Source organism: Abramis brama, assembly GCF_963993115.1.
Source record: "Abramis brama genome assembly, chromosome: 2".
Lineage (NCBI taxonomy): Eukaryota > Metazoa > Chordata > Actinopteri > Cypriniformes > Leuciscidae > Abramis > Abramis brama.
Window position 1 is genome coordinate 39,567,052 of NC_139964.1, and position 25,375 is coordinate 39,592,426.

The 25,375-nt window shown below is 37.3% G+C and overlaps 1 protein-coding gene across 8 annotated transcripts in view; it reads right to left on the minus strand.

Moving 5' to 3' along the window:
* The window catches only part of gab1 (GRB2-associated binding protein 1), a 92,036-nt gene that overhangs the window by 36,314 nt on the left and 30,347 nt on the right, over nt 1–25,375 (minus strand). Inside the window, exon 1 of one of the 8 annotated variants that reach the window (XM_084099024.1) lies at nt 20,541–20,687. The exons of 4 other annotated variants lie outside the window; for them this stretch is intronic. Coding sequence is in view for 1 of the 4 variants with exons in the window: in XM_084099022.1 (XP_083955148.1) it covers nt 17,873–17,875 (3 nt within the window). In the remaining 3 variants the exon portion in view is untranslated. Of the gene's footprint in view, nt 1–11,962; nt 12,110–17,669; nt 18,029–20,540; nt 20,688–25,375 lie in introns of those variants that run through there. 3 more of the 8 variants (XM_084099027.1, XM_084099022.1, XM_084099023.1) reach the window with 3 other exon arrangements.

The window sequence follows — 25,375 nt, forward strand, 5'->3', positions numbered from 1 at the left end:
CCTGGGTGCGGGTTGTGCAGGTGAAGAGACGGGATTTCTCTTCCGCGTCGGCTTCGGAAAACGCGGTCGTGTGTAGCGTTCACTTCAGATCGGAGGATTATCGTCCCGGCGATATGAAGGAGTTCAACATGGGATACCGAAGTAAGAGCCGGGTGAGACTCAGAGCTAGTGCGGTTCCTTCAGTGCACGCATCTTCGGGTTCTCCCGCCGGATATAGGCGCGAGCACAACATCAACTGGCAAACGCAATGTAAGCGGAACGAAACTGAGCTAACAGTTACTCGTTATTGTGTTTGTGTGGACCGTTTATCAGTTTGGACCAGTGCAGCGCGAGCCTGATCAAGCAACACTGTAACTGCGAGATCCAGTAAATAAAGAATTCGCCACTGAAGTAATAACATCGCTGCGAGATCTAGTGAGAAATATTCACATTTCTCCGTTATTAACGGATCAAACAGCGCTGACGTGAAAACCAGGAATAAACATTGTGCAATGAATGAACGAACTATCCAGTGTCCATAGATCAGCAACATTCACCATGGCTTTACTGTAGTAACACTAACTGCAACCATGGAAAGTTTGGCATTTTCCACTAAGGCCCAGTATGCATCCACCTCCCTGCAACACTGACTTTCCTCAGCTGTAAACATTGCCTCGCATTTCCCACACAAGCACCTATGGAACAAAAAATGTATCAGGAATAAATATCTCTCTGTCTCTCCATGAGAAACTGCTAAGTTATATCACGTAACGTTAGTCTGGGCGGATATTAATGAGCATGACAAACGCCTGATCAAAGCTTAGTTTCTGTTATTGTAAGTTCCAATATGTTCTGTCTAACATTAATCCTGGCCTGTCCCTGCTCTCTTGGCAGCCTAGCAGGCTCATAATTGTATGGCTGTGGTCCGTCAACAATTTCCTCAGCGTCCGAAATGTCATTGCGATCCATATTTCCCTGTTGTTTGAATCGACCGCTCTCCCTCGTGCTACGTCACGACTCTCGCCCGTCACGCCCATTTTCAGATGCGGAAGTAAAATTTTCTCACAAAAACGACTCCAGAAGCCACTGTAGCATATTTATAATTTTTTTTTAAAGAAAATCTAGTTCCTACATTATTTTTCTATACATTGACTTGTTGGGTCTTCTAACCTGCAAGTTGCTCTTTAACGAACGCATATGTGAGATAAAAACGCATTTGCTGAAGTAACCATGGAATTTTAGCTTGCGTCTATGAGTCTTTTAGCAAGTTTACTATGTCAGAAAAAGCCATATGGATTGATGAAAGTATTAGTTTACAAATCATGTATTCAAATACAAAAGCATTTTGAGGTTGTAGCAAACTATTATGCAAAGAACCAAGCAAAAATAAACCTTTATCAAGATATAATCTGCCCCATATTCATAATTTGTATGGAAAGTAATAAAAGCTATTGTTTTACTGATTCTAGTGTTTCTTTCAGATGCAATCAAATGTAAAGGTACGCTTTTGATATGAGTTTTGCAAAAATTTAGGTAGAGGTACATATTTCTAACGAGCCTACATTGTTTAATCAGGTTTAGGCAAAATTCAGATTGTGACAATCAGCTTCTTTGCATTTTTAAGTTTTTGAACTTAATTAAAACTCAATCCAGAAAACATCACCCACCAGTATGTAGAGATGGTTCAGTATTCTAGCTAACACATTAGATCAGTGGTCTCTAAGGAGACCAGAGCTGGAGAGTGTGTGAGAACTGACAGTTGGATCATTTGTAAGTGTGAGATCGTTCCGAGACGGAATAACCGTGACATGCTCGCATCTGCCTGCCAAAGCCACTCCATCCTGACTGTACAGTGATGAGCGCCGTACGCCGTGTGTGTGCTCAAAACACTCATAGACCCATGGTGTGCACTTTACAGGGGAGCTATGAGAAATGCAAAAGTTACATGCTGAGAAATATAAATTCTGCTAAAGCAGACTTCAAATAATCTTTGATTAATAATACAAAAAAAAATATTTTGAAAAAAAAATAATTATAATATTGGTGTTTGATTTGTGGAAAAATGTTAAACAACTATTCAAACACTTGACATACTTATGCACCTACTATTTAGTAACGCAAGTAATCAAATGATAAATCACCCTGCAGCAGGGCTGCACAATTAATCCAATAAATGAGGTTACAGCTATAAATACGTAAAATTATAATATAATTATATAATACGTAAATTATCTGTAGTGAGCCACCCATCCAATAATTGCAAAGAGCATTGTGCTTTTTACTTCTGTCTCCGCTTTCAGATTTGGTGTATTTTACCACAAAACTCAAACAAAAAATGGCGTTTTTATTCTCTTAAATGTGACATGACAGATCAATGTAGCACCTCAGTTCAAGCGTGAGTTTTTTCACTTTATTTTCACTTTAATACAAGTTATAGCATGAAAAAACATGCATGAACATCAATAGGGAATGTTGAAAGATAAAGTACAACATAACGAAATCTATCATGTCTCATGCAATCGCTCAATCTGTTTCAACTGCGGAAGACGTCAATAAAACAACTTGTGAACAATGTCACTTAATGTTGCATTTACCCGAGTAAAGTTATCCACTGTTCACAGTTTGTTAGCTAGCTATAAAAAGAACACTAGAGAAGAGCTTATTTACTGTTAATTATATATGCCTGTTTGAATAAATGTGTTTATAAAAACTACCTTATGTGCAGTACAACTGAGTTGTATACAAACATTTCAGTTTTTCAGTGTAAATATATCTGAAAATATATATATACACTACTTTGGGCTCGGGTCTTAATTTTAACCTCTAATGTTATAGTAATGCACCAAATGAGATTATTATTTTTTCGTTAAAGAGGCAGAAATCATTCTGAATAATCGGCTATCTGTGTTGGTGGAGAAATTTAGCATCCGTGCATCTGTAATCAATATTTAACTTTTTTCCTTGGTCATGCTTTTATGAGACTGAATCTAACCAGACCAGTTCTTCTTTTTTTCTTCTTTTTTTACCAGACATGAGGAAACAGCCCTGTGTGTTTGGGTTTAAAGGCTATTAACCGACGGGATGACAGCTAAGTGTATAATAATAGAACTGGCCTGTCCAGACCTGAACACATGAAGACACACATGTGGACACCTCCCCCTCACCATCTAATAGCTCTTTGGATGACATCATCCTCAAGTCTCATTCCCATCCATCTCCTCATGCTACAGCCCTGTCTTTAGGTCATTCTGTACACAGTAACCAGGATCGTCAGTGCTAACCAAGCCACATGCAAAGCGGATTCATTTATTGGATTTTGACTGGTAGAACAAAGATGATTTTGCACTCATTAAACACCAATGTAATCTAACAGGACAACATCACATGAGTGACCTCCAGCAGATACAATGACGTATATGTGCGGTTAATATTGGCAGTGGCGTGAGGTCATGGTGTCAGCTTGTGGGATTTTGTTAACATGATGGTTACGACCTGTACTCAAACCTGGACCACTTTACAGACAGATGTGGGAGATAAGAGGAAGTGTAGGGTATCAGGTTGGTCACAGAAATAACATAAGGTATGAGAGCATGTGCAAGTATGCATATGTCGCAGTTGAAATGCTCCAGCGTAAAGAGGGGTGTGTCGGGATGCCTTTCTGCAGAGAACACGCTGTCAGCTACATGTCAGGGCAAAGCCCAGGTTGGGTCACACCTGCCACTTGTTTGTTCACCATCCAACTCACACTTCTCTCTCTCTCTCTCTCTCTCTCCCCCCCTCTCTCTCTCTCTCTCTATCACTTTCTTTTTTACTAGTGACAGCATGAAACTAGAAAACAGCCTGGATTCCTTATTCTATAATGATGCTGTAAAATATCATTCTATAGAGGGAATGCATTGACATCACTTTCCCGCCGGAACACGCCCCCCTCAGCCGGACTGAGTGGCAAAAGAGCTGCTGGGTGACTGGATTTAATTGGTGAATCTGCGAAAACTATTATCAGTTTAAACTAAAGGTTGGGCTTGATATAGTGTTCCTTACAACTTACCAAAGATCCAATGATCCATGGATATTGAAATGCAGCCAGAAATCGTGTTTCCTGACATTTATGTGTGCCTGATTTTGACGCCGGGGAAATACATAAAGCAAATTTGCCTGTGATCGCTTTACATGAATACAATATAGGTAGTTCTAAATCCGGGTGATCACTCGTATCAATGTTATATAATCATATCGTCCAGCCCTAAAACTTGTATAGTTTTTGTCAGTGTTTATTTAAAAACATCAGATTAAGCTTAATAAGCAGACAACGCACGTGGTCATGTAAACGCGGAAACCTGTTTTCTTTTATCAGAGTAATAAACAGCTTAAGCATTAACCGGTCGACACAGGTAGTTTTTTTGCCACTTACTCCGATTTCGTGCGGCATGTAAACACGTTAACCTGCTTTCTGTCGGCTTATTGAAATGCGCATGTGTGAAATGTGACAGGAACGCATCCTTAAGTGCAGATTTAAGCACATCCAAACAGAGCGAACGTTTTGCAGGAAAGGAAGAAGGAAATATCACAAACGCAGACTATTTCATGACCCAGAAAAGGCTAAAACTGTGCTCTCATCTCGTGTAGAAGTAGAGGTGGTTCAGGTAACTGCATGAGAGGATAATATACGAGCTGTAAGTTTCCCGCTGACATGTTGCAAGCTTTATTTAACATCACAACCGACAAAACAAATGAAATACTCCGAGTCAGATACGAAAATATCCCTCAGATTTCTTGTCAAATGTAGTTGTACAGTCAATCGCAAAGCTCTTTCCCATTTTAGATGTGTTTTGTGTGTTTTTTGCGGCATTCACACTGAAAACCAAATGCTGCCGCTCAGTCTTTTTGCCACTCAGTGGGCATGACCGCAGTACCTCTATATTGTAACTCTATGAGGATGCTTCAGATGTGTATTAGAAAGGAACCTTCAGTTAATGTTCCTTTCTTATTTCCCTATTAGTAAAAATAACATGACAGGCTTCACTAATACTAGTACTCAGCTCTCAAGGGATCTGCAAGTATGTACATATAAGGTTTTAATGTTGAGAGGTATGTTAACCCATCTAACTTTTAACATTTCCTCAAGCCCTGTTCACACCGCCAGGGACTTTGGCGCTGTATGTCGCTAGTCTCTGTGAAGACGCTTGTGGGCGTTCCCAGTGCTCTAATGCTATTGGTAGATTGCACGTCTGCCCATTTCTTTAGAAAATGCAATGTAAAATGCAAAATGCATTAAATCATTAACTAGATTAACAACTGATCAATCAACAAATTAAACTCACTCACACTGTCAAAAATTACTAAAACACTATTCGAATTTAATTGAAATCGATCAATTGAATAGGTAAAGCGTCAGATTTGCTTTGACTACAATGTTGTGAATATAAAACATATCCACACTGTTAGAAAATGTGGAAAACAACATCATTAACACCACAGGCTGGCATTAAACTAGTTTAAACAGAATCATGTCTTTGACTGTAACATTTGCCTTCCAGAACTAGTCTTTCTTGCTCTGTGATCTCAGATGCATTGTAATGGAATAAGAACAGTGCAAACAAACTGTGTGCTTGAAAGCCCTTTGCTGGCCTCAGCATTAATGGTTTTCCTAATGTCTTTCTAAAACTAACCACATGACTCCAACTTGCTAGCACTTAAAAACGTGACAGAAATAAACAACAACTTGTAAAGCAAAGTTTGTCAAGACAAACCTTCCAATGATGGCTTGACAGGGATGTTAGTCTGAAGGAATGTAAACCCAGTTTTAAAATAGATGGAAGCCTTCTTAGTCAGAAAAGCCTGCAGTCTGTCATGAGTTTGGTGAACACAACTTCAAATCTCTAGGAGGAAGTAACCAGACAGAAGCACAAAAATGTAATCTTTTATGTTTTGGTTTCTTCGAATGCATATATATATATATATATATATATATATATATATATATATATATATATATATATATATATATATATATATATATATATATATATATATATATTAGGGCTGGGAATCACTGGGTACTTCACAATACGATACGATACGCGATACATTGTTCACGATACCGATAATATCACGATATGGCGATACTGCGATAATCAATATATTATCAGTAATAACTCACTATATATCATGTTTTAAGAAATAAAAAGATTTTAAGAAATATTTAAGTTTTTATGTTGAAAGGAATGGCTACTGTTCTCTGCTTTTCAACAAATCATTTGCACGTGCACATTTATGTCATTTTTCTATCTGAAGCTTTGCCTGCATCCATGCAACATGACGGTCTCTGTGTTTAGCGCGAAAGCCCACGTGATTGCTGCCGGCTCGGGATAAAATTCATGCAGGACAGTCGTGCCGTGTACCAGCTGCTTTGACGCGATTATCAGTTAAACTGACTCGCAACGTGTGCAATATCTCACGACCTCCCGAGTGTCCGAACTCGCACCGTGTACGCCTAACGGCTTTTAAGATCGATACTTGGCAAGAGTGCATCAAGAATCGATCGCGCGAGTAAATATCGCGAGATATCGCCATATCGATATTTTGGCGCACCCCTAATTAGGGCTAGGAATCGATTAAAAAAATTAACCAAATTGCACAGTTTGCTGCAATTAATTGCATTTCCCCCAAGCTTTTAATCATCAATATTTAAACTTAGAATCACCTAATTAATTAAACAACACAGGAAAACAAAAGGAACAGAAAATAGCCCTATATTAAAATAATATTAAACATCAATATATCAATATATAATTCTTTTTCAATAATCAATCAACAATCAATTTAACAGATTTTTTTATTATTATTATTATTTTATTTTTTTTACTAATTATCAAAATAAAATATAGTCCTACAAAGCTATTATTATCAGAGCAGGTCATTTTACCATTGTTGCCCAGCATGGCTATGGCTCAGTAGGGCTATTGCAAACAGAAGTCTACTACTGAGAAATTTCACGTTATTTGAGCAGACTTTGCTTTTCCAGTGCGTGATCGGTACATGATTGGAGCGTTTGGGCCGTTAACGACAGAGCAGAACGCGCAGCGCAAACACGGAGCAGAACATTGAGCAGAGAGCGCAGCAGCGCGCCGACACACACACGGAGCGGAAAAGACCCGCTCTTGAAAGCTGCGCGAGAATGAAGCCTGATCGCCGAACACGTAGGGACGAGACGGCATATTTTCGGCCTTTTCAATAGCAGCCGCAAACAGGAAGCCATTAAAACGAGGCAAAAAAAAAAAAAAGTGCTGCGTTAATTGCGTTATTTTTTTTAACGCGTTAAACATCTCAAATTAATCGCAAAGATTAATGCGTTAATTCCCCCAGCCCTAATATATATATATATATATATACATACACATATACATACATGCATACATTCTGCTGTACAACCAATTATAATTATAAGCATACAAACATCAAAGACTAAAACTCTGAAAGGGCCTTAGTAAAGCAAGTGGCCTGCACTTCTCTTAGACTTAAGGATTGAAAGCAGCTCACACTTGCAAGTGGCACACTGCTTCTGTATTTCTTCATCCAAAACTAAAAACATAAGAAAAGAGAACTGAGAGGAGCAGATTCTACTTCTCATTTCTCCCATTTTCCACACATGGTTTCAAATCAGAACAAACACAATTTGGGCCAACAACCTGAAACTTATCTAGTGTCTGTTGCAGGAAACTATAATGTTGATTCTTATCCTGTCTAACAAATCTAAAATTAAAAAGTAATAATAACTCTTATCAAAAGACACAATGATTTATGTAAATGTGTTTGTAACATTTGGAAAACCAAAATGCTAAAGAAGTTTTTTGGGGTTTTTTTTTTGTCACACTAGAGTCTCAATTCACAATGTTATGTTGTTTTGAACTGCACTACATTTGCAAAATGCTTTTGTTATCAATGTGAAAACCCTAGAAGATGTTTACCACCACCACATATTGTCTCACTGGCCACTTTATTAGGTACACCTTGCTAATACTGGGTTTGACCTCCTTTTGCCTTTAGGACTGCCTTAATTCTTCATGCCATAGATTCAGCAAGACTCTGGAAACATTCTTCAGAGATTTTGGTCCATATTGACATAATAGCATCACTCAGTTGTTGCAGATTTGTCGGCTGCAGATCCATGCCGCGAATCTCCCATTCCAGCACATCCCAAAGGTGCTCTATTGGATTGAGATCTGCTGACTGTGGAGGCCATTTGAGTATAGTGAACTCACTGTCCTGTGCAAGAAACAAGTTTGAGATGACTTGAGCATTGTGACATGGTCCGTTATCCTGCTGCAAGTAGCTATCAGAAGATGTGTACACTGTAGTCATAAAGGGATGGACATGGTCAGCAACAACACTCGTTTAAACGATGCTCAATTGGTACTAAGGGGCCCAAAAGTGCAGAGAAAACATCCCCCACACCATTACACCACCACCAGCAGCCTGAACTGTTGATACAAGGCAGGATGTTTACGGCAAATTCTGACCCTACCATCTGAATGTTGCTGCAGAAATCAAGACTCATCAGACCAGGCAAAGTTTTTCCAATCTTTTACTGTCCTATTTTGGTGAGCCCATGCCATGCGAATTGTAGTCCCAGTTCCCAGTTCTTTCTTAACTGAGAGCAGTAGCACCTGGTGTGGTCTTCTGCTGCTGTAGCCCATCTGCTTCAAGGTTTGATGTGCTGTGCATTCAGAAATGCTCTTCTACATGCCTTGGTCGTTTGTAACGAGTGGTTTAGTTACTGTTGCCTTTCCATCAGCTCGAACCAGTCTGGCCATTCTCCTCTGACCTCTAGCATCAACAAAGGATTTTCTGCCACTCACTGGATATTTTCTCTTTTTCAGATCTTTCACTAAAAACCCTAGAGATGGTTGTGTGTAAAAATCTCAGTAGCTCAGCAGTTTCTGAAATACTCAGACCAGCCCGTCTGGCACCAACAACTATGCCACATTCAAAGTCACTTAAAATCACCTTTCTTCCCCATTGTAATGCTCAGTTTGAAACTCAGCAGATCGTCTTGACCATGTCTACATGCCTAAATGCATTGAGTTGCTGTGATTGGCTGATTAGATATTTGCGTTAACAAGTAGCTGAGCAGGTTTACCTAATAAAGTTGCCAGTGAATGTAACTAATAGGCTAACAATTTATTTCCATATTGTGCTCACCTCAAACTCAACCATACTGTGGTTCATATGAACCAAACTTCAGATTCTTATATTTAAACAGACTCAACTGTAGTGGATAGGTGTTCACCAAATATTGGATGACTATTCAACTAAACAAATGAACCCAAATAAATGGTCAAATATTTTGCATTACCATAAAGACCTGGAGATTCTTGAAAGGACAGGGAAGACTAGGGATAGTTCAACCAAAAAAGTAATATTATGCCCTCGCGCATTCCAAACATTTATTCATATTAGATATTTTTAATGAAACCTTTTTTGGGGAAAAAAATAATCTGTCCATTCACTCAAAATGCATTACACTAAAACTAAAAGTTATACATTTTCAAAAAGACATTATGGTGAGAAACCGCAATGTGCTGCATAACCTTTTCAAAGGTCCATATGGACCAGTAAAGCATTGGATAGATATAAAATTTTAAATAAATTGGTCACTATCCTAAAACACAAAATACTCTAAAATAAATTGCAGCTACTGACCAGAAAGGCAGTCAAATTAATGTATTCTACCTTTTTTGTAAAAGCATTAAGGAAATGTTTATTTCTAATGAGTTTAAGATTGTATAACAGTTCTGGGGTCTCTCCAAAGCATTCTGAACATCAGACCCAACCCCATTCCACATTACAACCATGCAAATCATTCTAAAGTCCCCTAGGGTGTAGAGGAACAATGCAGTTCTTGAAAGAGTTTCGCACTGGAGCGTCAAGAGTTTTTGGCTACCCTGGCCTCGCTAACGTGCCACATGAAGAGAGGAAGACTGGAAGGAGGGGAAGCTACAAAGACCTTCTGTTTTGTTCCAATAGCTCTGTAAAATGTTTGTCCGTGAGAAAAAAAAAGAAAAAAAAAGATCTATGGGATACAGCTGTGGCTCCGCACTTGTGTGTCAAACAGATGCAGCATTAATGACAGGTACTGATGCATGCTTTGCCCTTATATTGTCACGTTAGTACATCATCATCACCGTCATCGTCGTTTATGGCATGGAGGAGGACCACCCTTGTCTTGCACCCTTGAGATGGCTTCAAAAACCAATGTTCTGAAAAGCACCGCTGGCCTTGCAGAGTAAATAGCTGAGTAGACTCTTCTGATAAAGACCTACACAGTATCAATGGAGCAGAAAGAACAGTTCTCAAGGTCTTTCTTGCTGCATTCCAACCGATTAAATCACCTGTCATTTCAATCTTCATTTTGCCCTGTATGTTTTTTGTTGTTTTTTACAGCTAAACCTGAAACAACAACCAACACTGACTCATTCCATTTCTTACCCAATGATCAAACAGCAGCCTGGTCAATCTTACCCTTGCTTATTTTGAATGCCAACAGGTGGTTTCAGGCTGAAAAAATGTGGCTGCACTGGCCCCTAAATCCTGCTGGTCTTAAAGGAGGTAGGATAATGTCCAAACCATGCAAGGTTTTTAAAACAACTTCATGAATTGCAACTGAATTGCATGAAACTAATCTGCAACCATTATAGTAAATGAAACTGTTTACACTGGAAGCAGATGTGGTGATTCAACACACATTCAATTGTTGGATATCCCATTCCAATTTAACTAGGCTAACACTTCAAAAGTCTGTAAGATTTATTTGTTTAAGAAGTCTCTTATCAAAACCGCATTTATTTGATCAAAAATACAGTCAAAACAGAAATAAAACAGTGTGGAAAATAATAAAAAATTTAAATAAGTTTTCTATTATAATATATTTAAAAAAGTAATTTATTCCTGAATTTCCTGTGTTGGCAAAGTCCTTCAGAAATAATCATGATACATTTTTTTTCAAGAATTATTTCTTAGAATATCAGTAATATAATGTATGGAGTCTTTATTGACATTTTTGTTTAATTTAATGTATCCTTTAATGCATTTATGATGCATATAAATATAATAATAGTGGCAGGAGCTAGTTTCAAACGTGACACTACCGTGTGATACGTAAGATTTGAAAGAAATTAATACTTTTATCCAAAGAATTTCTTTCAAATCTTACGTACCACACGGTAGTGTCAGGTTTGAAAATAGCTCCTGCCACTATTATTATATTTATAAGCATCATAAATTTAAATATATTGCTAGGAAATATATGTTAACTTAATAAAATAATGTCTGACTGTTGCAGCTAAAGTTAGTGATGGCATGAAGACATCGAATTATTTTAAATGCTAAAAGGTGTAAACTTTATTTTCATTGTATTATTAACAAATATCATATGTTAATTCACTGCTTGAATTGTATTAGTTTACAAGCCGACTTAAATTATTTGGAATGTTCAAATGTTTTCAATACTCCGGAGCAAAAACTTGATGAAAACAATGATGCAGCAGTTTTTGTGTGTGTATGCAGGTTATGCAGTAACATAGTCAGTTACATCATTGTTCAGCTCTCGAGCCAGTGGATCTGTGGGATGATTTTGTTACTGTGTTTTTTTCTTTTTCACAGCAGGACTCCCTTAACTTTATGTAAACTAAAGAATTTTTCAGAGGTGACATCTATTCCAATTCCTTCCGTCCAAGTATTTTGCGAGATATTTTGTTCTGTCTAATCCACCAAGCTTCCAATAAGCTGTTAAAAATTGTGGTGTCGTATTCATACACCAACCAGGTTGTCCTTAATGCAGCATGGCAACATTGCAGGGCTTTTACACAAGCAAGCCGCCAAAAGCAAGACTACATGGCGCTAAATGTGTGAAACCGTAGCCCTAAAAAACCCTTCGAACTCAGTCAACTCAGACCTTAAGACAATTAACAGGCAGAGAGCTTACCTTTCAAACACAGTTTGCAACGGCAGTCAGGGCAGAGCCGAGAGGGATGTGTCTGTTATGTGTAGCACGAGTGAGTCTTTATCAAAAATACCAGTCTTTTACATGGAACTCTGAAGGGACCTCTCCCACCTCTAACTTCCTGTGTATGGGTAATCAGGCCCTCCCAGAACGCCTTAAAACCACGACCACTAAATCAGAGAGGCTAGGGTGGACTGAAGGCAGAAGTGGAGAAAGGGTGTGCACACAAACAAACATACTCATGCTGACAGAACACTTCAGAAAGAAAAAGTAAGCAAAACATATTCTTGAACTTTTTGGAAGCGTCCTAGAGTCAGAAAGATTAGTTCAGCCTAAAATAAAAATTGTGTCATCATGTACTCATGACCCTTACGTGGATCTAAAACGGACTTTTTTTTTCTTTGGAACTCCAAAATTAATTTTTAAAGAATACAATGGCTACTACTAGAGGTTGACAGATTGATCGCTTTGACGATCTTTATATATATGCGTGTGTTATGTTGGTTTTCAGTATCCATTTTACAATCTATCGGTCGATTAATCGGTTATCGGACCAGCATGGTCCAACCTAGTAATCGATCAAATTCACTATCGGGTCGACCTCTACCCACTACAATACAATGAAAATTAATGGGGACTGGGACTGTAAAGCTCTAAAATGATAAAGCACTATAAAAGTATAATATCAACTTTTAAGTCTTTATGGCATCTTTATTAATTATACCACATCTTCTGAAGCTGTATAGTTGCTTTGTGTGAGGAAAACACCAAAATGTGATACTCAAAGTTGTTATTCACTGAAAAACTTACAGCAAATTAGAAATTACGTGGTTATGACTATGACATTTGGTTTCAAGACATGCAAAAAAACAGTGAAGTTTGGCAACAAATACTGTCAACATGACATTTTTATAATCAATAAGATTTATGTAGTCAATTTCAGAGTTGTGGTGGAGGTTATCAGTATTACCGAAATACATTACCAAAATACATTGCATGGTTTAGAAGACTTGGAATTTAGTGCATTAGTCATATGGAAAAACTTTTCACTTTCATAATATGGAAAAGTGCCAGTATTTTCTTCAAAAATTAATCTGTGTTCCATGGAAAAGTTATACAGGTTTAGAATGACATGAAGGTGAGTCAACGGACAGAATTTCATTTTGGGGTGAAGCATTCCAAAGTACAAAAAAAATTAAAAATGGCATGTGTTATCAAGAATGAAATGCCTATACTTGACAAACCACAACAATTTAAAATATTTGCATCCATTGAATTGAAGGAGGGTGCTTTATTCCAGTAATATATTTCAAAGCATAGCGTTCTGAAGCACTCAAGCTCTGCCCCCCGAGCAGCTCACCAGCCCATTACAATCTAATGTTTTCCAGGCCTGTGTAATCTAATCGAATGCGAGAGTGACCCACCGAAATGAAGCTATATCACACAGTGATTCTCTTAGCTGCACAAAAAGAGCAGACCATTTAGAAGAACAGATTTAGAGAGATTTATAAAGCACCTGCCATATTATGAGGTCACCTGCTAAATAACTTTTCATGGGTGAAGCAATATGGGTGTCTCATGTCTCATCTTTTAGAAATCTCCACATTCATCCTAGAATTGTTATACATAAAAAATAAATCAACTAAATGGAAAAAGAAAAGTGCATCTCCTTTTTTATGCAAATTTCCATCATTATCTTAAGTGTGCAGGAATATATTCAATGCCGCTGTCTTGAACCTTATTTTAAAAGCAATCACTAGGACGGAAGATGTTGGAGACCGTACAGGCTCAGCCAATATGGCTGCACTCACCTGTGACTAATAAGAAAGGTGCGCCTACATATTGCTTCAGTCGTGTGCAAAAACCAAACTCTTATTTTCCATGGGCGTCTCAATTGGCCTGGTGCCGTTTTACTTCACCTTTGAACTTTTACTTATCACCTTTGTCATTGTTTTCACATGAACTATACTGACACCACACACCAGTGCCGGAATGGCCAAAACAACAGTAAAAACAAGCAGGACAGAGTGAAGTTAGCTATGACAAGCAAGATCCTCAGGTCAGGCCACACATGAGTTGCTAACTGAACATTTATGTGAATAACGAGATAGAATGTCCAACCTCAAACTTTAATGGCTTTTTTTTTTTTTTTTTTGATGAAATATTTTCACACAGTTGAGCAAAAGCAGGGTTTGTTTTCTATCAACACCTGACAAAGTTTGCCACCATGTGCTTACATTTTTTTCTGCAGAAAATCAGAAACAATATGCTTTGCACAAACAAAAAAAAAGAAGTGAGCTATAACCAAACATGAAGTTTGGACTGCTTTGTTCTGGAATGCTTTATTCTGCAATCCACTTTCAGTATTTGTGGTCTGGAAGACATGGAAGTATAAGGTCCAGCAGAAGAAAGGTTGAAATAAAACACTGTGTTCTAGGATAAATTCCTCAGTCTCCCTTGTCTTCATGCTCTATGACCTGGACTCTAAAAGCAGCAAGCTCAAAGTATTGTGGGAGATCTGGGAGGAAATCTGAAATCCCCCTCTGTGTCAGGACATTATGTGAGAGAAAGAGAAACAGAGAAAGTTAAAAAAGATAGTCAGTATGTAAGAAGGGATGGGCCTGTTGTCCCAACCTTGATTCAAATAACCTTGGGAATGATTCAGGCAGCTGTGCAGTCCTGCCCTCACAGAACACCCATTCTCAATCATGGTATTTTTTTATATAAAGCCAAGCCCTTAGTAAGGTCATCCAGAGAGCTAACATGCTGGTCCTTAACCCACAAACACTTTTGAATCAAGCCTATCATAACAGCCATAAAACAATAAGTTCAATCCAGTCCAGAAGGTACAAAAGGTAAAACTTAATTTGAAATTGTACAAAAACTGCATCTAATGAATACACACTTGAACATAACATCAGGTACAGCTATCAATACAGATTTCCTGGTTCAGTTCCGATTAAATCAAGGATGGGAATTGATTTTGGATCTTGGATCATTGTCCTTCGCTATCACTGCGGTCTCATGTGAGTGACAGGTTGTTGCGAGAGCAGTGGTGCACCAGTGTTCCACAATGGAAGAGAGTAAAAGTGTGTCGTCCATCTTTTTTACAGTCTATGCTCCCACACTGTAAAAAATGATTTTTTGGTGAAGTAAATACTACTGAAAAAAACAATGTAATTTACATGAAAAAGTTAGTTCAGGCAAGAATTAAAAAAACGAAGTAAATTCCATATCAGTACTTAATTCAAGCGAGTAGAAATGAAAGCGTAAATATCAACTCAATAAAATTAAGTAAAAATTACTCAGCTTTTCTGATACTGGGGTTCCCATCATGCACTGGACCTTGAATAATTAATGAGGTTAATTTTTCACTGGTTTCCAGCTGTATTTACACTGTTTTATCATTGCTTTTGTTGTCAGGATTAGTAACTTGCCATTTTGTGACATTTCGAGTAAATTTTCTGCTCAAAATGACACATTCAAACAAAAACGATCCATCAAATGTTACCGTCATTGTGTATTGTCTACCAAGTATTGAGGTCTTTGCATTCACATGATGCTTAACATCTGACATGTTGTAGTATAAATTACTTAGATAATCTAAGTAAAGCACATACTATAAATGACTGGTATAATTCAATATTATTGTTTGAGTGAAATGTAATGCAAAGGAAATTTCAACTAAATCGATATTAAATCAACCTTTTACTAGCCAAGTTAAAATTACTTATTTTCTGTGTTACTTTCACTTAACTAGGTTAAGTAAAGTTTACTTAATTCCATATTCAAAGTAAATTTAACTTAAAGATTTCTAATTAAAGCTACTGATGAATATGTTTAGGTTTTTTTACTTGGCAAATCTTTGTAAATTTACTAGCATTTTCTGAGTGAAAAAAGTTGCCTAGCTTTTTTCAAGTAAATCCTACTAAATTTTTTTCAGTGCAATAATAAGACCATCTCTGGTGCAAAAGACGAGCGTGTGCTAATGCTGTGAGAGACGAATAAAAGAGGCTGAGTGACAACAGTGTCTGTCCCCACCAAGCTACAGTAAAATAACACGGTTACAAGGTGTGCATAATTTTAAATTACTTTATTAAATAACTCCTGACCAATTGGCACTAACAGTAGCTGCTAAGTTTGTATACTGCTGCTCTCCTCCTTCTCTCTTATGAACTCTTCCCTCTCTTTATTAAAGCTCCAGGTGAAGGGTTGCCAGATATCACAAAAAAGCAAAACAAGCTCCTTAAAATGCAAAACAATAAGCAGAGCAGATATGGCAAAACCATACCGGGGAACAAATATAAACAATATAACTAGAATCCTAATATCCTTCAAAATATGAATAAAAAAGTTCAATGTACGATATTATAAATTGATTGAAGTAAAATGAGATTGAATAGGCTAATAATAATTTAACAAAACTTTAATAAAAGTTTAATCACACCTGAGCTGTAGGTATGTTTCAGATCACCCGTTTCTGTATCAAATCGAAAATCGATTCAAAATTCGAGAATCAATTTTTATTTGAATCATGAGCCCAAGAATCGTTTTGAATCAAATTGTGAGATTCCAACAGATTCCCACCGCTAGTAAACATCAGAGAAGAGATGCCGCTGCAGGAGGGAGGATTATTTTGATTAAAGATCACAAGGGAACATTAATTTATGTGCACGGATAAACCATTTAAATAATAAATAGGCTACTACATTATTCCTTAAATTTTAATTGTCCATTTTTATTTCATGGTGTTTTTAATATTAAGGGACTTACAATTTGGACATTTTAGATTTTATTGTTTTTGCTCTATTTCACCAACGAAAATAGTACCAAACAAAGCCACGGCAGAACACACAGTGCAATGAATAATTTTCCTTTCTTTGTTTTTGGTTAGCATAATTATAACTGGTTAAGAAAAGCTCTTTTGATTAACTAGCAGAGACATGAAAAATATGTCTATAAAACCTTTAAGTGTCTACTTTTTGCTTATTTGATGTTAAAATCATTATATAAGTCACTTTGGAATGCAAGTCGCAGCACATTTTAGAAGATTAAAAAATGAAAATACAGTGTGTTTGATTAGGTTTGGAGCAAAAATCATGATGTCACAGAAGGTGGAAGTTACTGCGGTTACACTCACTGAGTGGCAAAAGACTGGGTGGAGGAGTTAGTATTTGACTAAAAAGACTTTTAGTTTGAACAGGCCTTTATTGAAGTCGCCATCTTTGATATTTACTTCTTTCACTCACTGTCATTATGGTTACACACTTTATTGCAATAATTTAAAAGGGGATTCACTTTGGTTGCTTGTTCATTCAGGCAGTGTATTCAAGCTGTTTTACGAACGGGACGATTTAAGAGTCAATACCATTGACAATCGCAAACACTGACAACAACAGCCCTTAGCAGCAGAAGATAATGCAATGCAGGGAACATCCTATGCAGCAGGACCAGCTGAATAAATAACATGTACAAGGCTAGAAAGTAACACCAGTTGCAGCAGTCAAAATAAAAAACCTGATGTACATAGGCTACCACAAACTACAGCTGACACAATCAGTTGTTGTTCTTGGAGAACGGAGGTTAGGGCTTTCTTAACCGGTGCATATGCTTGCTGAAAATGACACGCATCAAAAACTATGGCGAAACATGACTCCGGAATAAAGCTATGCAATAACATTTCTCTCACCTTAAGCCTTCAATTGTGGCGTGTTCTCTGGGAAAATCCGGTATTGTGAAACTTTACCTACTGATCCATTGAAAAGTATGCAAAATGAAACCATGGAGCTAGAGAGTCTAGTACACAAAAGTGCACATGGTCCTACTTCCCGCTGTTTCCATCAACAACATTACCTTCAAAGCAAACTAGTACAGTTTAACTAGGAGACCCACCATCCGTAGTGTTTAAAAACCATCCCGGCTGTGGCAGTCCTTGGATATTGCACTAAATAGCTTCTGTCTCTTATTCCACACTGCTCCCTTTCCAAATTACCGCCAATGTGGCAGATACGCAGGACAAGAACGGCAGCATGTTTTCAAGTCGAGGTCATTCCATATCAATCATTTGGCAGAGAGAGAGAGAGAGAGAGAGAGAGAGAGAGAGAGAGAGAGAGAGAGAGAGAGAGAGAGAGAGAGAGAGAGAGAGAGAGAGATAGAGAGAGAGAGAGAGAGAGAGAGAGAGAGAGAGAGAGCGAGATCGATAGCCTTTAACAGCAATCCCAGGGGATTGGCCTGGTTTCATTTCCTCTCTACAGTTGGTTTAGTTTCTTTATCTCTCCTTCAGCAGAAGAAATGTGAGATGAGAGCCAGTGCAGATGCAGTGTCTGGACTTCTAAAAGCTGCACTTAGATGGGATTCAAACATTAACTAAAGAGCTAAACAGAGTGCGGAACAGGGCAAAAACGTAAGCAGGAGAGAGAGACTTAATCATTTACAGTTTACCATCACGCTTGGCTGTGGGACAACAGATGAGCAACCGGTCTCAACTGAGCAAAAACACACAGATACAAAAGTGGAAGTTTCCACTTCGCTGGCAATTTTCATCTTCCTGGTCATCTGTTCCCAACACACACTTTGAGAAAAAGACATCCTGTTTTTCCTCCATTGTCACTCGTTCGCTGCATGGTTGGTCACGACTAAGTTTAGACTGGTTTATGTTGGTGGGGAAAGGGGGGCTTTCTCAAAGTCTCCAAATGAAAAAGGGTATCCTTAGCTTGTTACACATAAGTTGCAAAAACAATAATGGTTAACATGCAGTTGCAAATGGAACACGCTGCTGTTTAAATCACAATCTATCTCTAGATATTGTGCAATCACAGGTTTTAAGCCAGGAGGACTAGCAACAAGACATTTCTCTGTGACCTGACTTATGACATTATATTGTATGTTATTATATACAATATTAATACAGAGCTCAACAGGATTTTTTGAAGGGGCAGGCAAGTGAAAGAGAATTTACTTGCCCGACCGGACAAGTAGCCTGATTTAAAAAAAGAAAAGAAAAAGAAAAGAAAAATTACCAGGAAAGCCCAGAAACTTCAGTCACCAAAAATTGTTTATAATATTGATTGATAGTGGATATGTTCACATCAACAAGTTCGCAACAGTTGATGCTCAGGCAGCTTGTCTGTGTTTGAGAGAGACTCTCGTGGAGAAATCATAACAAATGAGTGCAACAGCACACATAACAAAACTCACAGAAACATACTGCGGTAAAAATTATATTTATAACACATTATATATTTAAACAACATCACACAAACACATGTTCCCAAATATCAACACAAATGTGATATTGACTTTATACAACAGTTCAACAAACAAGTAATATTATTTTAGACACAATATTGGCTGTTTTTGCTCTATTGCGTCAATGAAAATAGTTTGAAACAAAGCTATAGCAGAACATATTTAGTTTTTTTAATGAACACATGAACATATTTCTTAAATGAACACTTGCCTTGAATAATTACTTTCAAGAAAATCTATGAAGCAATGTTTAATTAACTGAGAAATACTTAAAGGCTACATGTTATTGTTTTAATCTGGAATATATCCATATACTTATATTTAACAGATGATGAAACAAAGTATTCCAAGGCACTCACATGGTTAAACTAAAGCTTTAGCCCAGTGTATTAAAGGATTTTTAGTTCAACCACGCGAGTGCTTTTTCGTGCGAGATGTTTTATCATCCGTTTCTAATAATAAATCATAAGAATATTTTCAAATATTAGTATTTAATATTTATATATATTTTTTAAAAATGTGTGTTTACATTTTTCTTATGTTTGAATTATTCTGAATATTAATTCTAATTATATAATTATTATTTATGCTACTACAACTACTACTACTAATGAATATTTAAAAAAAAAACAATAAAAAAAAAACTTTGCACAACATTATCCCTACTCCGAATTAAGTAGAAAATACAATCACACCATTAAATATTTAGCTGGACATTTTGCAACGCATCTTAACTAGGCTAATCAAAACATAGTCCCCAACCTGATTTTCTTACCTCTGTCATCAAAATGATCAAGACTTAAAGCTATAGTTAATAGCAAAACACAAGATATGATGCAGGGCTAGAAGGAGCGACACTGTTTTTGATTTGCATCTTTCCCTGCAGAGCTGCAGTCCAGCATTAATGTGATTTGGCCATGGCCATATTGGCTAATGGTATAGAGGTTCCCTCCCTCCATTAACCGGGCTTTAATATGGCTGCTCTCAGGAAGCCCACGAGTTACATAAGAGACATTTCAAAAACAATTCCAACCTCTTCCGATCTCTTCCACTTCTGGTCACGAGACTGCAAAGCCAGTAAACACATCGATGAGCGCTCTAATGCACACACAAAACCACAAACGCTCATAAATGGACTGTAGAACAAGTGAGAGTCCTCTTCGAGCAACGCTGGAGGAAAAGTTCAATATAAATACTATGGCTCTTCCAAAACAGGATACCAGACTGGCAGCCCGGGAACACATGGCACACAGAACTGGAAAGAATCTGAAGCATAAAGGAGCATCATTCAAACAGCTAGTCTTGTATTTACCTGTTGAGGTTGATTGTTGGTGATCCCAAGTGTTTGGCAAACTGATCTTGCCTTTGCGCTGTTGATGTTCTGAAAATATGGAAGTTCTGTCTCACTTTTGCTCCATTGCTAGTCTGCAACTCCCTACTCCAATAACCCATGACCAACAGGAAGTAGACACAATAGACTGAAAATAACGAGAGGCCTCCTTCTCCCCCCTTTCTCCCTCTCTTCTTTTTCCTACACTCCACCTTCCCTTAGACTAGAGGACAACAACACCCTTTTCAACACAGTGAAGAAGAAAGGTTGCAGTCACCCCAGTGATGCCTGTCGAGACTCTTTGCTCTGTAGCTCCGCCAGGATTGCAAAATAAGCTCATTGGGTCTTTTCCTATACACATCAAAACACAACATACCAATTAGAAAGAACTTTCTGATGCAAAGCCTCTGCATGTAAAGTTCCAGATGTCTCTTTTAAAGGACAATTCCGGTGAAAAATGAACCTAGGGGTAATTAACACATGGTTACCGAGTCGATCGTTCCCTGGGATGCGTTTTCATGAAAATCGAATGTAAAGAGTTTTATCTTTAAAAACAGATGATCTTATAACGCTAGTATATGGGGCACAGAGTAAGTAAAGGTAAATCGCTAGTTAATACCACTAACAAGGCTCAAAATAGCCTCACACTAACACGGTAGCATAATGAGGGTCCCTACATGCAAACCGAAGCATTGAGAACTTTGTAAGTGTACAGACAGTTTAATAAGAAGATACGTTATAAAGACAGAACATTACGCGTTTACAGGCATCATCTAGGAAAACAGACTCGACTAATCGAGTCACGAACGCCGTGCTAAGTGAGCTGGTCGATAGGAATTACGTTTGTGAAATCTAACGTAGCACGGCGTTCGTGACTCGATTAGTCGAGACTGTTTTCCTAGATGATGTCTGTAAACGCGTAATGTACTGTCTTTATAACGTATCTTCTTATTAAACTGTCTGTACACTTACAAAGTTCTCAGTGCTTCGGTTTGCATTTAGGGACCCTCATTATGCTACCGTGTTAGTGTGAGGCTATTTTGAGCCTTGTTAGTGGTATTAACTAGCGATTTACTTTTACTTACTCTTATATACTAGCGTTATAAGCTAACGTTAATCTGTTTTTAGAGATAAAACTCTTTACATTCGATTTTAATGAAAACGCATCCCAGGGAACGATCGACTCGGTAACCATGTGTTAATTACCTCACATAATGTATTTAGTGCATCACTAAGTAGTAGATTTTAGAAGGCAGGCAGCAAATTATGATTGAAAATGGTTTGTTGTAGCTTGATGGAATAGATGGATAGAATCAGGAGTGACCTTTGTCTTGTTTAATAATACAAATGATGATGATAATAATAATAATAATAATAATAATATCATCATCATCATTGATTTTTTTTTATTATTACTGTCAATATTAAAGGAGTCATAACCTAGTATTACCTTGGATACCCACGCTCTATTATAGTCTTTCAGGCCCTTCTAAAAAAGAAAAGTGGAAAAAAAGTGGAAAAAAATAAACACAGAGCTCCTCTGACCCTTATTTCTGAAGGCATTATTGTCTCACGCGATCTGATGCGATATTTTGGCTGTCGTGGACGGTCATTGTAATAATGCAAATGAGGGGCGCGTTGATTGGTGGCAGGAAGGAGGGGGGTTGACACCGCAGGTAACGCTTCAGCATATCATTCCAAAATGACATCATGGCGCAAGTTGTGAATGAACCCGACCTGGCCGCGACCTACGGAAGTCAACAACAGAGCAACTCACGTGTGCACCACGTTTCTGCATCTTTCACGGTCGAGTGCGTACTTCGAATCGGAATTCAGTAATGGCGGCGCTCGACTGAATATGAGGGGGAGAGGGGCAGGGCGGGCTTCCTGCAGCATAGGTCTGCTTGACGTCAAGTCGGCGCAGAAATTAAAATCACGTATTTGAGTGCGCGTGCACGTGGGCTGGTTGACGAACCCAGGGGTAAACAAACCCTTCACTTTTAAATATCGGCTTCCCGGCCAGTGTATAATCGTTAGGCAATCATAACATACATTTTTTCTCGTGGAAAAGTGAAAATTACAGGTCATGACTCCTTTAATAATAATAATAATAATAATAATAGTTGATTTTTTTTGTTCAAAGGACTTTGTTTCGTATCTTAAGTTTGTATTTTTAATATACATTATATTCATCAGAACTTTAATATATTCTGTTCTGTTGTGACAAAGTTAATTTTAAAAAAAAAAAATTTATTTTTAAACTGCATTATATTATTTTAGTAAGACTGAGGACTCTTAAATAACTACGAATAACTAATGTTAGGGAAAATCTGTTCATGTTTTGTTACACGTTTCTGGATTTAAATAAATAAATAAATAAATAAATAAAAAATAAAAAAAAATAATATATATATATATATATATATATATCGACCGATATATCGGATTTTTAAAATCCCCAAATATTTGTATCGGTATCAGCCTAAAAAAACCTTTATCGGTCGGGCTCTAATACTAAGATCTATGAGATAACTATAGTTACTGTATGTAAGATCAGAATGCAAGCAGAATGTGTGTGTGTGTTACACACTTGCAGTCTTTCTCAGTTCTCTCCAGTAGCCTCTTGTGATAACATATAATGTCATCCCAGTCACCCGACATAATCCAATCTCAGCCCGATGCTAACCACAGGAAAATCACATTTAGTGCACAGGCTAGAATTTATTTGGGCCAAATCTAATTGTCCCAATATACCTAAAGACGACAGAGGTACAGGAAATGGAGCCATGGCATAGTGGAGATAAGGAAAAAGAGGCAGCATCCCAGGGCATCCTTCACACATTTCTCTGGCACTGATTAGATAAGTCCCAAAAAACACCAGCTCTGGTGTTTTCCATTTAGTTATTTATGACTTCCATAAAACTCAGGAGCAAAGGAAGACTTCTTAAGTGGTAAATACAATGCATGACATGTTGCAAGTCATTTTGACTTGTTTAACCTTGAGCATTAGTGTCCCAAAGAACTGTGAGAGACAGAAGACCAGATTTTTCTACTGAAATCTCATCCACATCTGTACAGCAGAACTGGATCTGAATGACTTTTTGAACATATTGAGACATCCTTTAATGAACGCTGCCATCAAGACATCCTACAAAAGTCCACTGTGTACTTTTGAGCCTACAAAAGTACACAGTATATAACGGTTGAGTAATCATTCTTTTCTGCACTTTCTCACACACATAGCCTACACATTGTTTTCCCTATACATGTGCCCATTTCTGGGATATGTGTTGATTTTAACCCAGCAGTATTGTAATTTTTAAATAACAGTTGAGTTAAATAAAACAGCCCAGTGTGTTGGAAACAGTGTGGGACAAACCAAAAGCCAAAATGCTCCAAATTGGGTTGTTTTATAAACAGCCCAAATCATAATCATCAGACATAAAATGATTTAAACAAATGTAATCATTCCTAAATCATATAAATAACTAGACATAAAAAAAAAAACTCTCCAAAACACTTTTTTTTTGTGGCTGTGCACACACATAAATTACAGTCTTGTTAAAGTCCAAGCAGGTGGTGAGGGGTGAGAGGTGTGTGTACGAGACATGATTTCAGACCATTAGAAGCAGTGACCCCCTACAGGAGAACATCGTGTTCAGGAGCAGACTGGGAGAAAACATGCCTGCAAATCACTAGTTACAGGTGCATATGATCTCCTAATGAGCATATGGCAATGGAGGCGGAGGTGGGAATGGAGCTAATCTAATCAATTGATAGAAGAATAATGAGTTGTTTATGAGTCTGTCAGTGATGTCACTTTAAAGTATATAAAAAAAAAAAACATTTCTGTAAAAAATATTTTAGAAATATACAGTATAAGAGGCAAAAGAGGAAATTGCAGTGAGGGAGCAAATATATTTAAACAATATATATAAAATAATAATGTAAAAATAACTTGAAATATTATGTGTGATATATTTTATGTTTTTGAACACTATATTCAGGATTTTTCCTGAATTGAAAATAATTTAGCGGCCGACAAAATTAATCTTTGTCCCACCAAAGATTTATTTGATCATTTAATGTGACGATGCCTGTCGTTCTGCAGTTCCACTAATAGCCGGCTGCTTTAAAACGCTCACGTGCGTGTGTGCAAGCGCTCTGTTAAGAGCATCAAAGGTTTATATTTACAACGCTTTGGAAGTGTTAAGCTTTGATCCATCTGACAACATCTTTTGAGCGCATGAACACAATGGCCAATCAGATGTGATCAAGTTAGTCAGAGTGCAACTGGGATTATTAAGCTACACTAAAGTAGTTACGTTTTTTATTTATTCAGGCAGTTTAGAATATTTTATGCTTTTTTTGTTTGTTAGAAGTATTTTTTCATGCTATATATTCCGTTACCTGTTATTTTTGTTTTGTTTTGCCTGATCAAAGATTTGATTTAAAAAAATATACTTTAGTGACAGTGCACTACATATATATATGCACTCTTTCAGACTATTTATTTAGAAGCGTGTTTTTGTTTTGAATGCAAGGAAGGAGTGAAATTGCAGAAATTACAGTATTTTAAAAGTGTTAAACAGTTTGTTCAGTTCAGTGCCGTTATAATTGTCAAAAACAGAAATATGCTAATAAATAAATATGGTTCTGTATATCTGTATATCGGTTATCGGCACATAAAAAAATCAATATCGGTCGATCTCTACTTCTAAAGGACAACTAAACTGTGACTGTTGCACTATATTGTGCTTGTCAAAGTAGAAACCAGGTCACTGATCAATAGCTATTAGCCCAATGTAAAGTTTCAC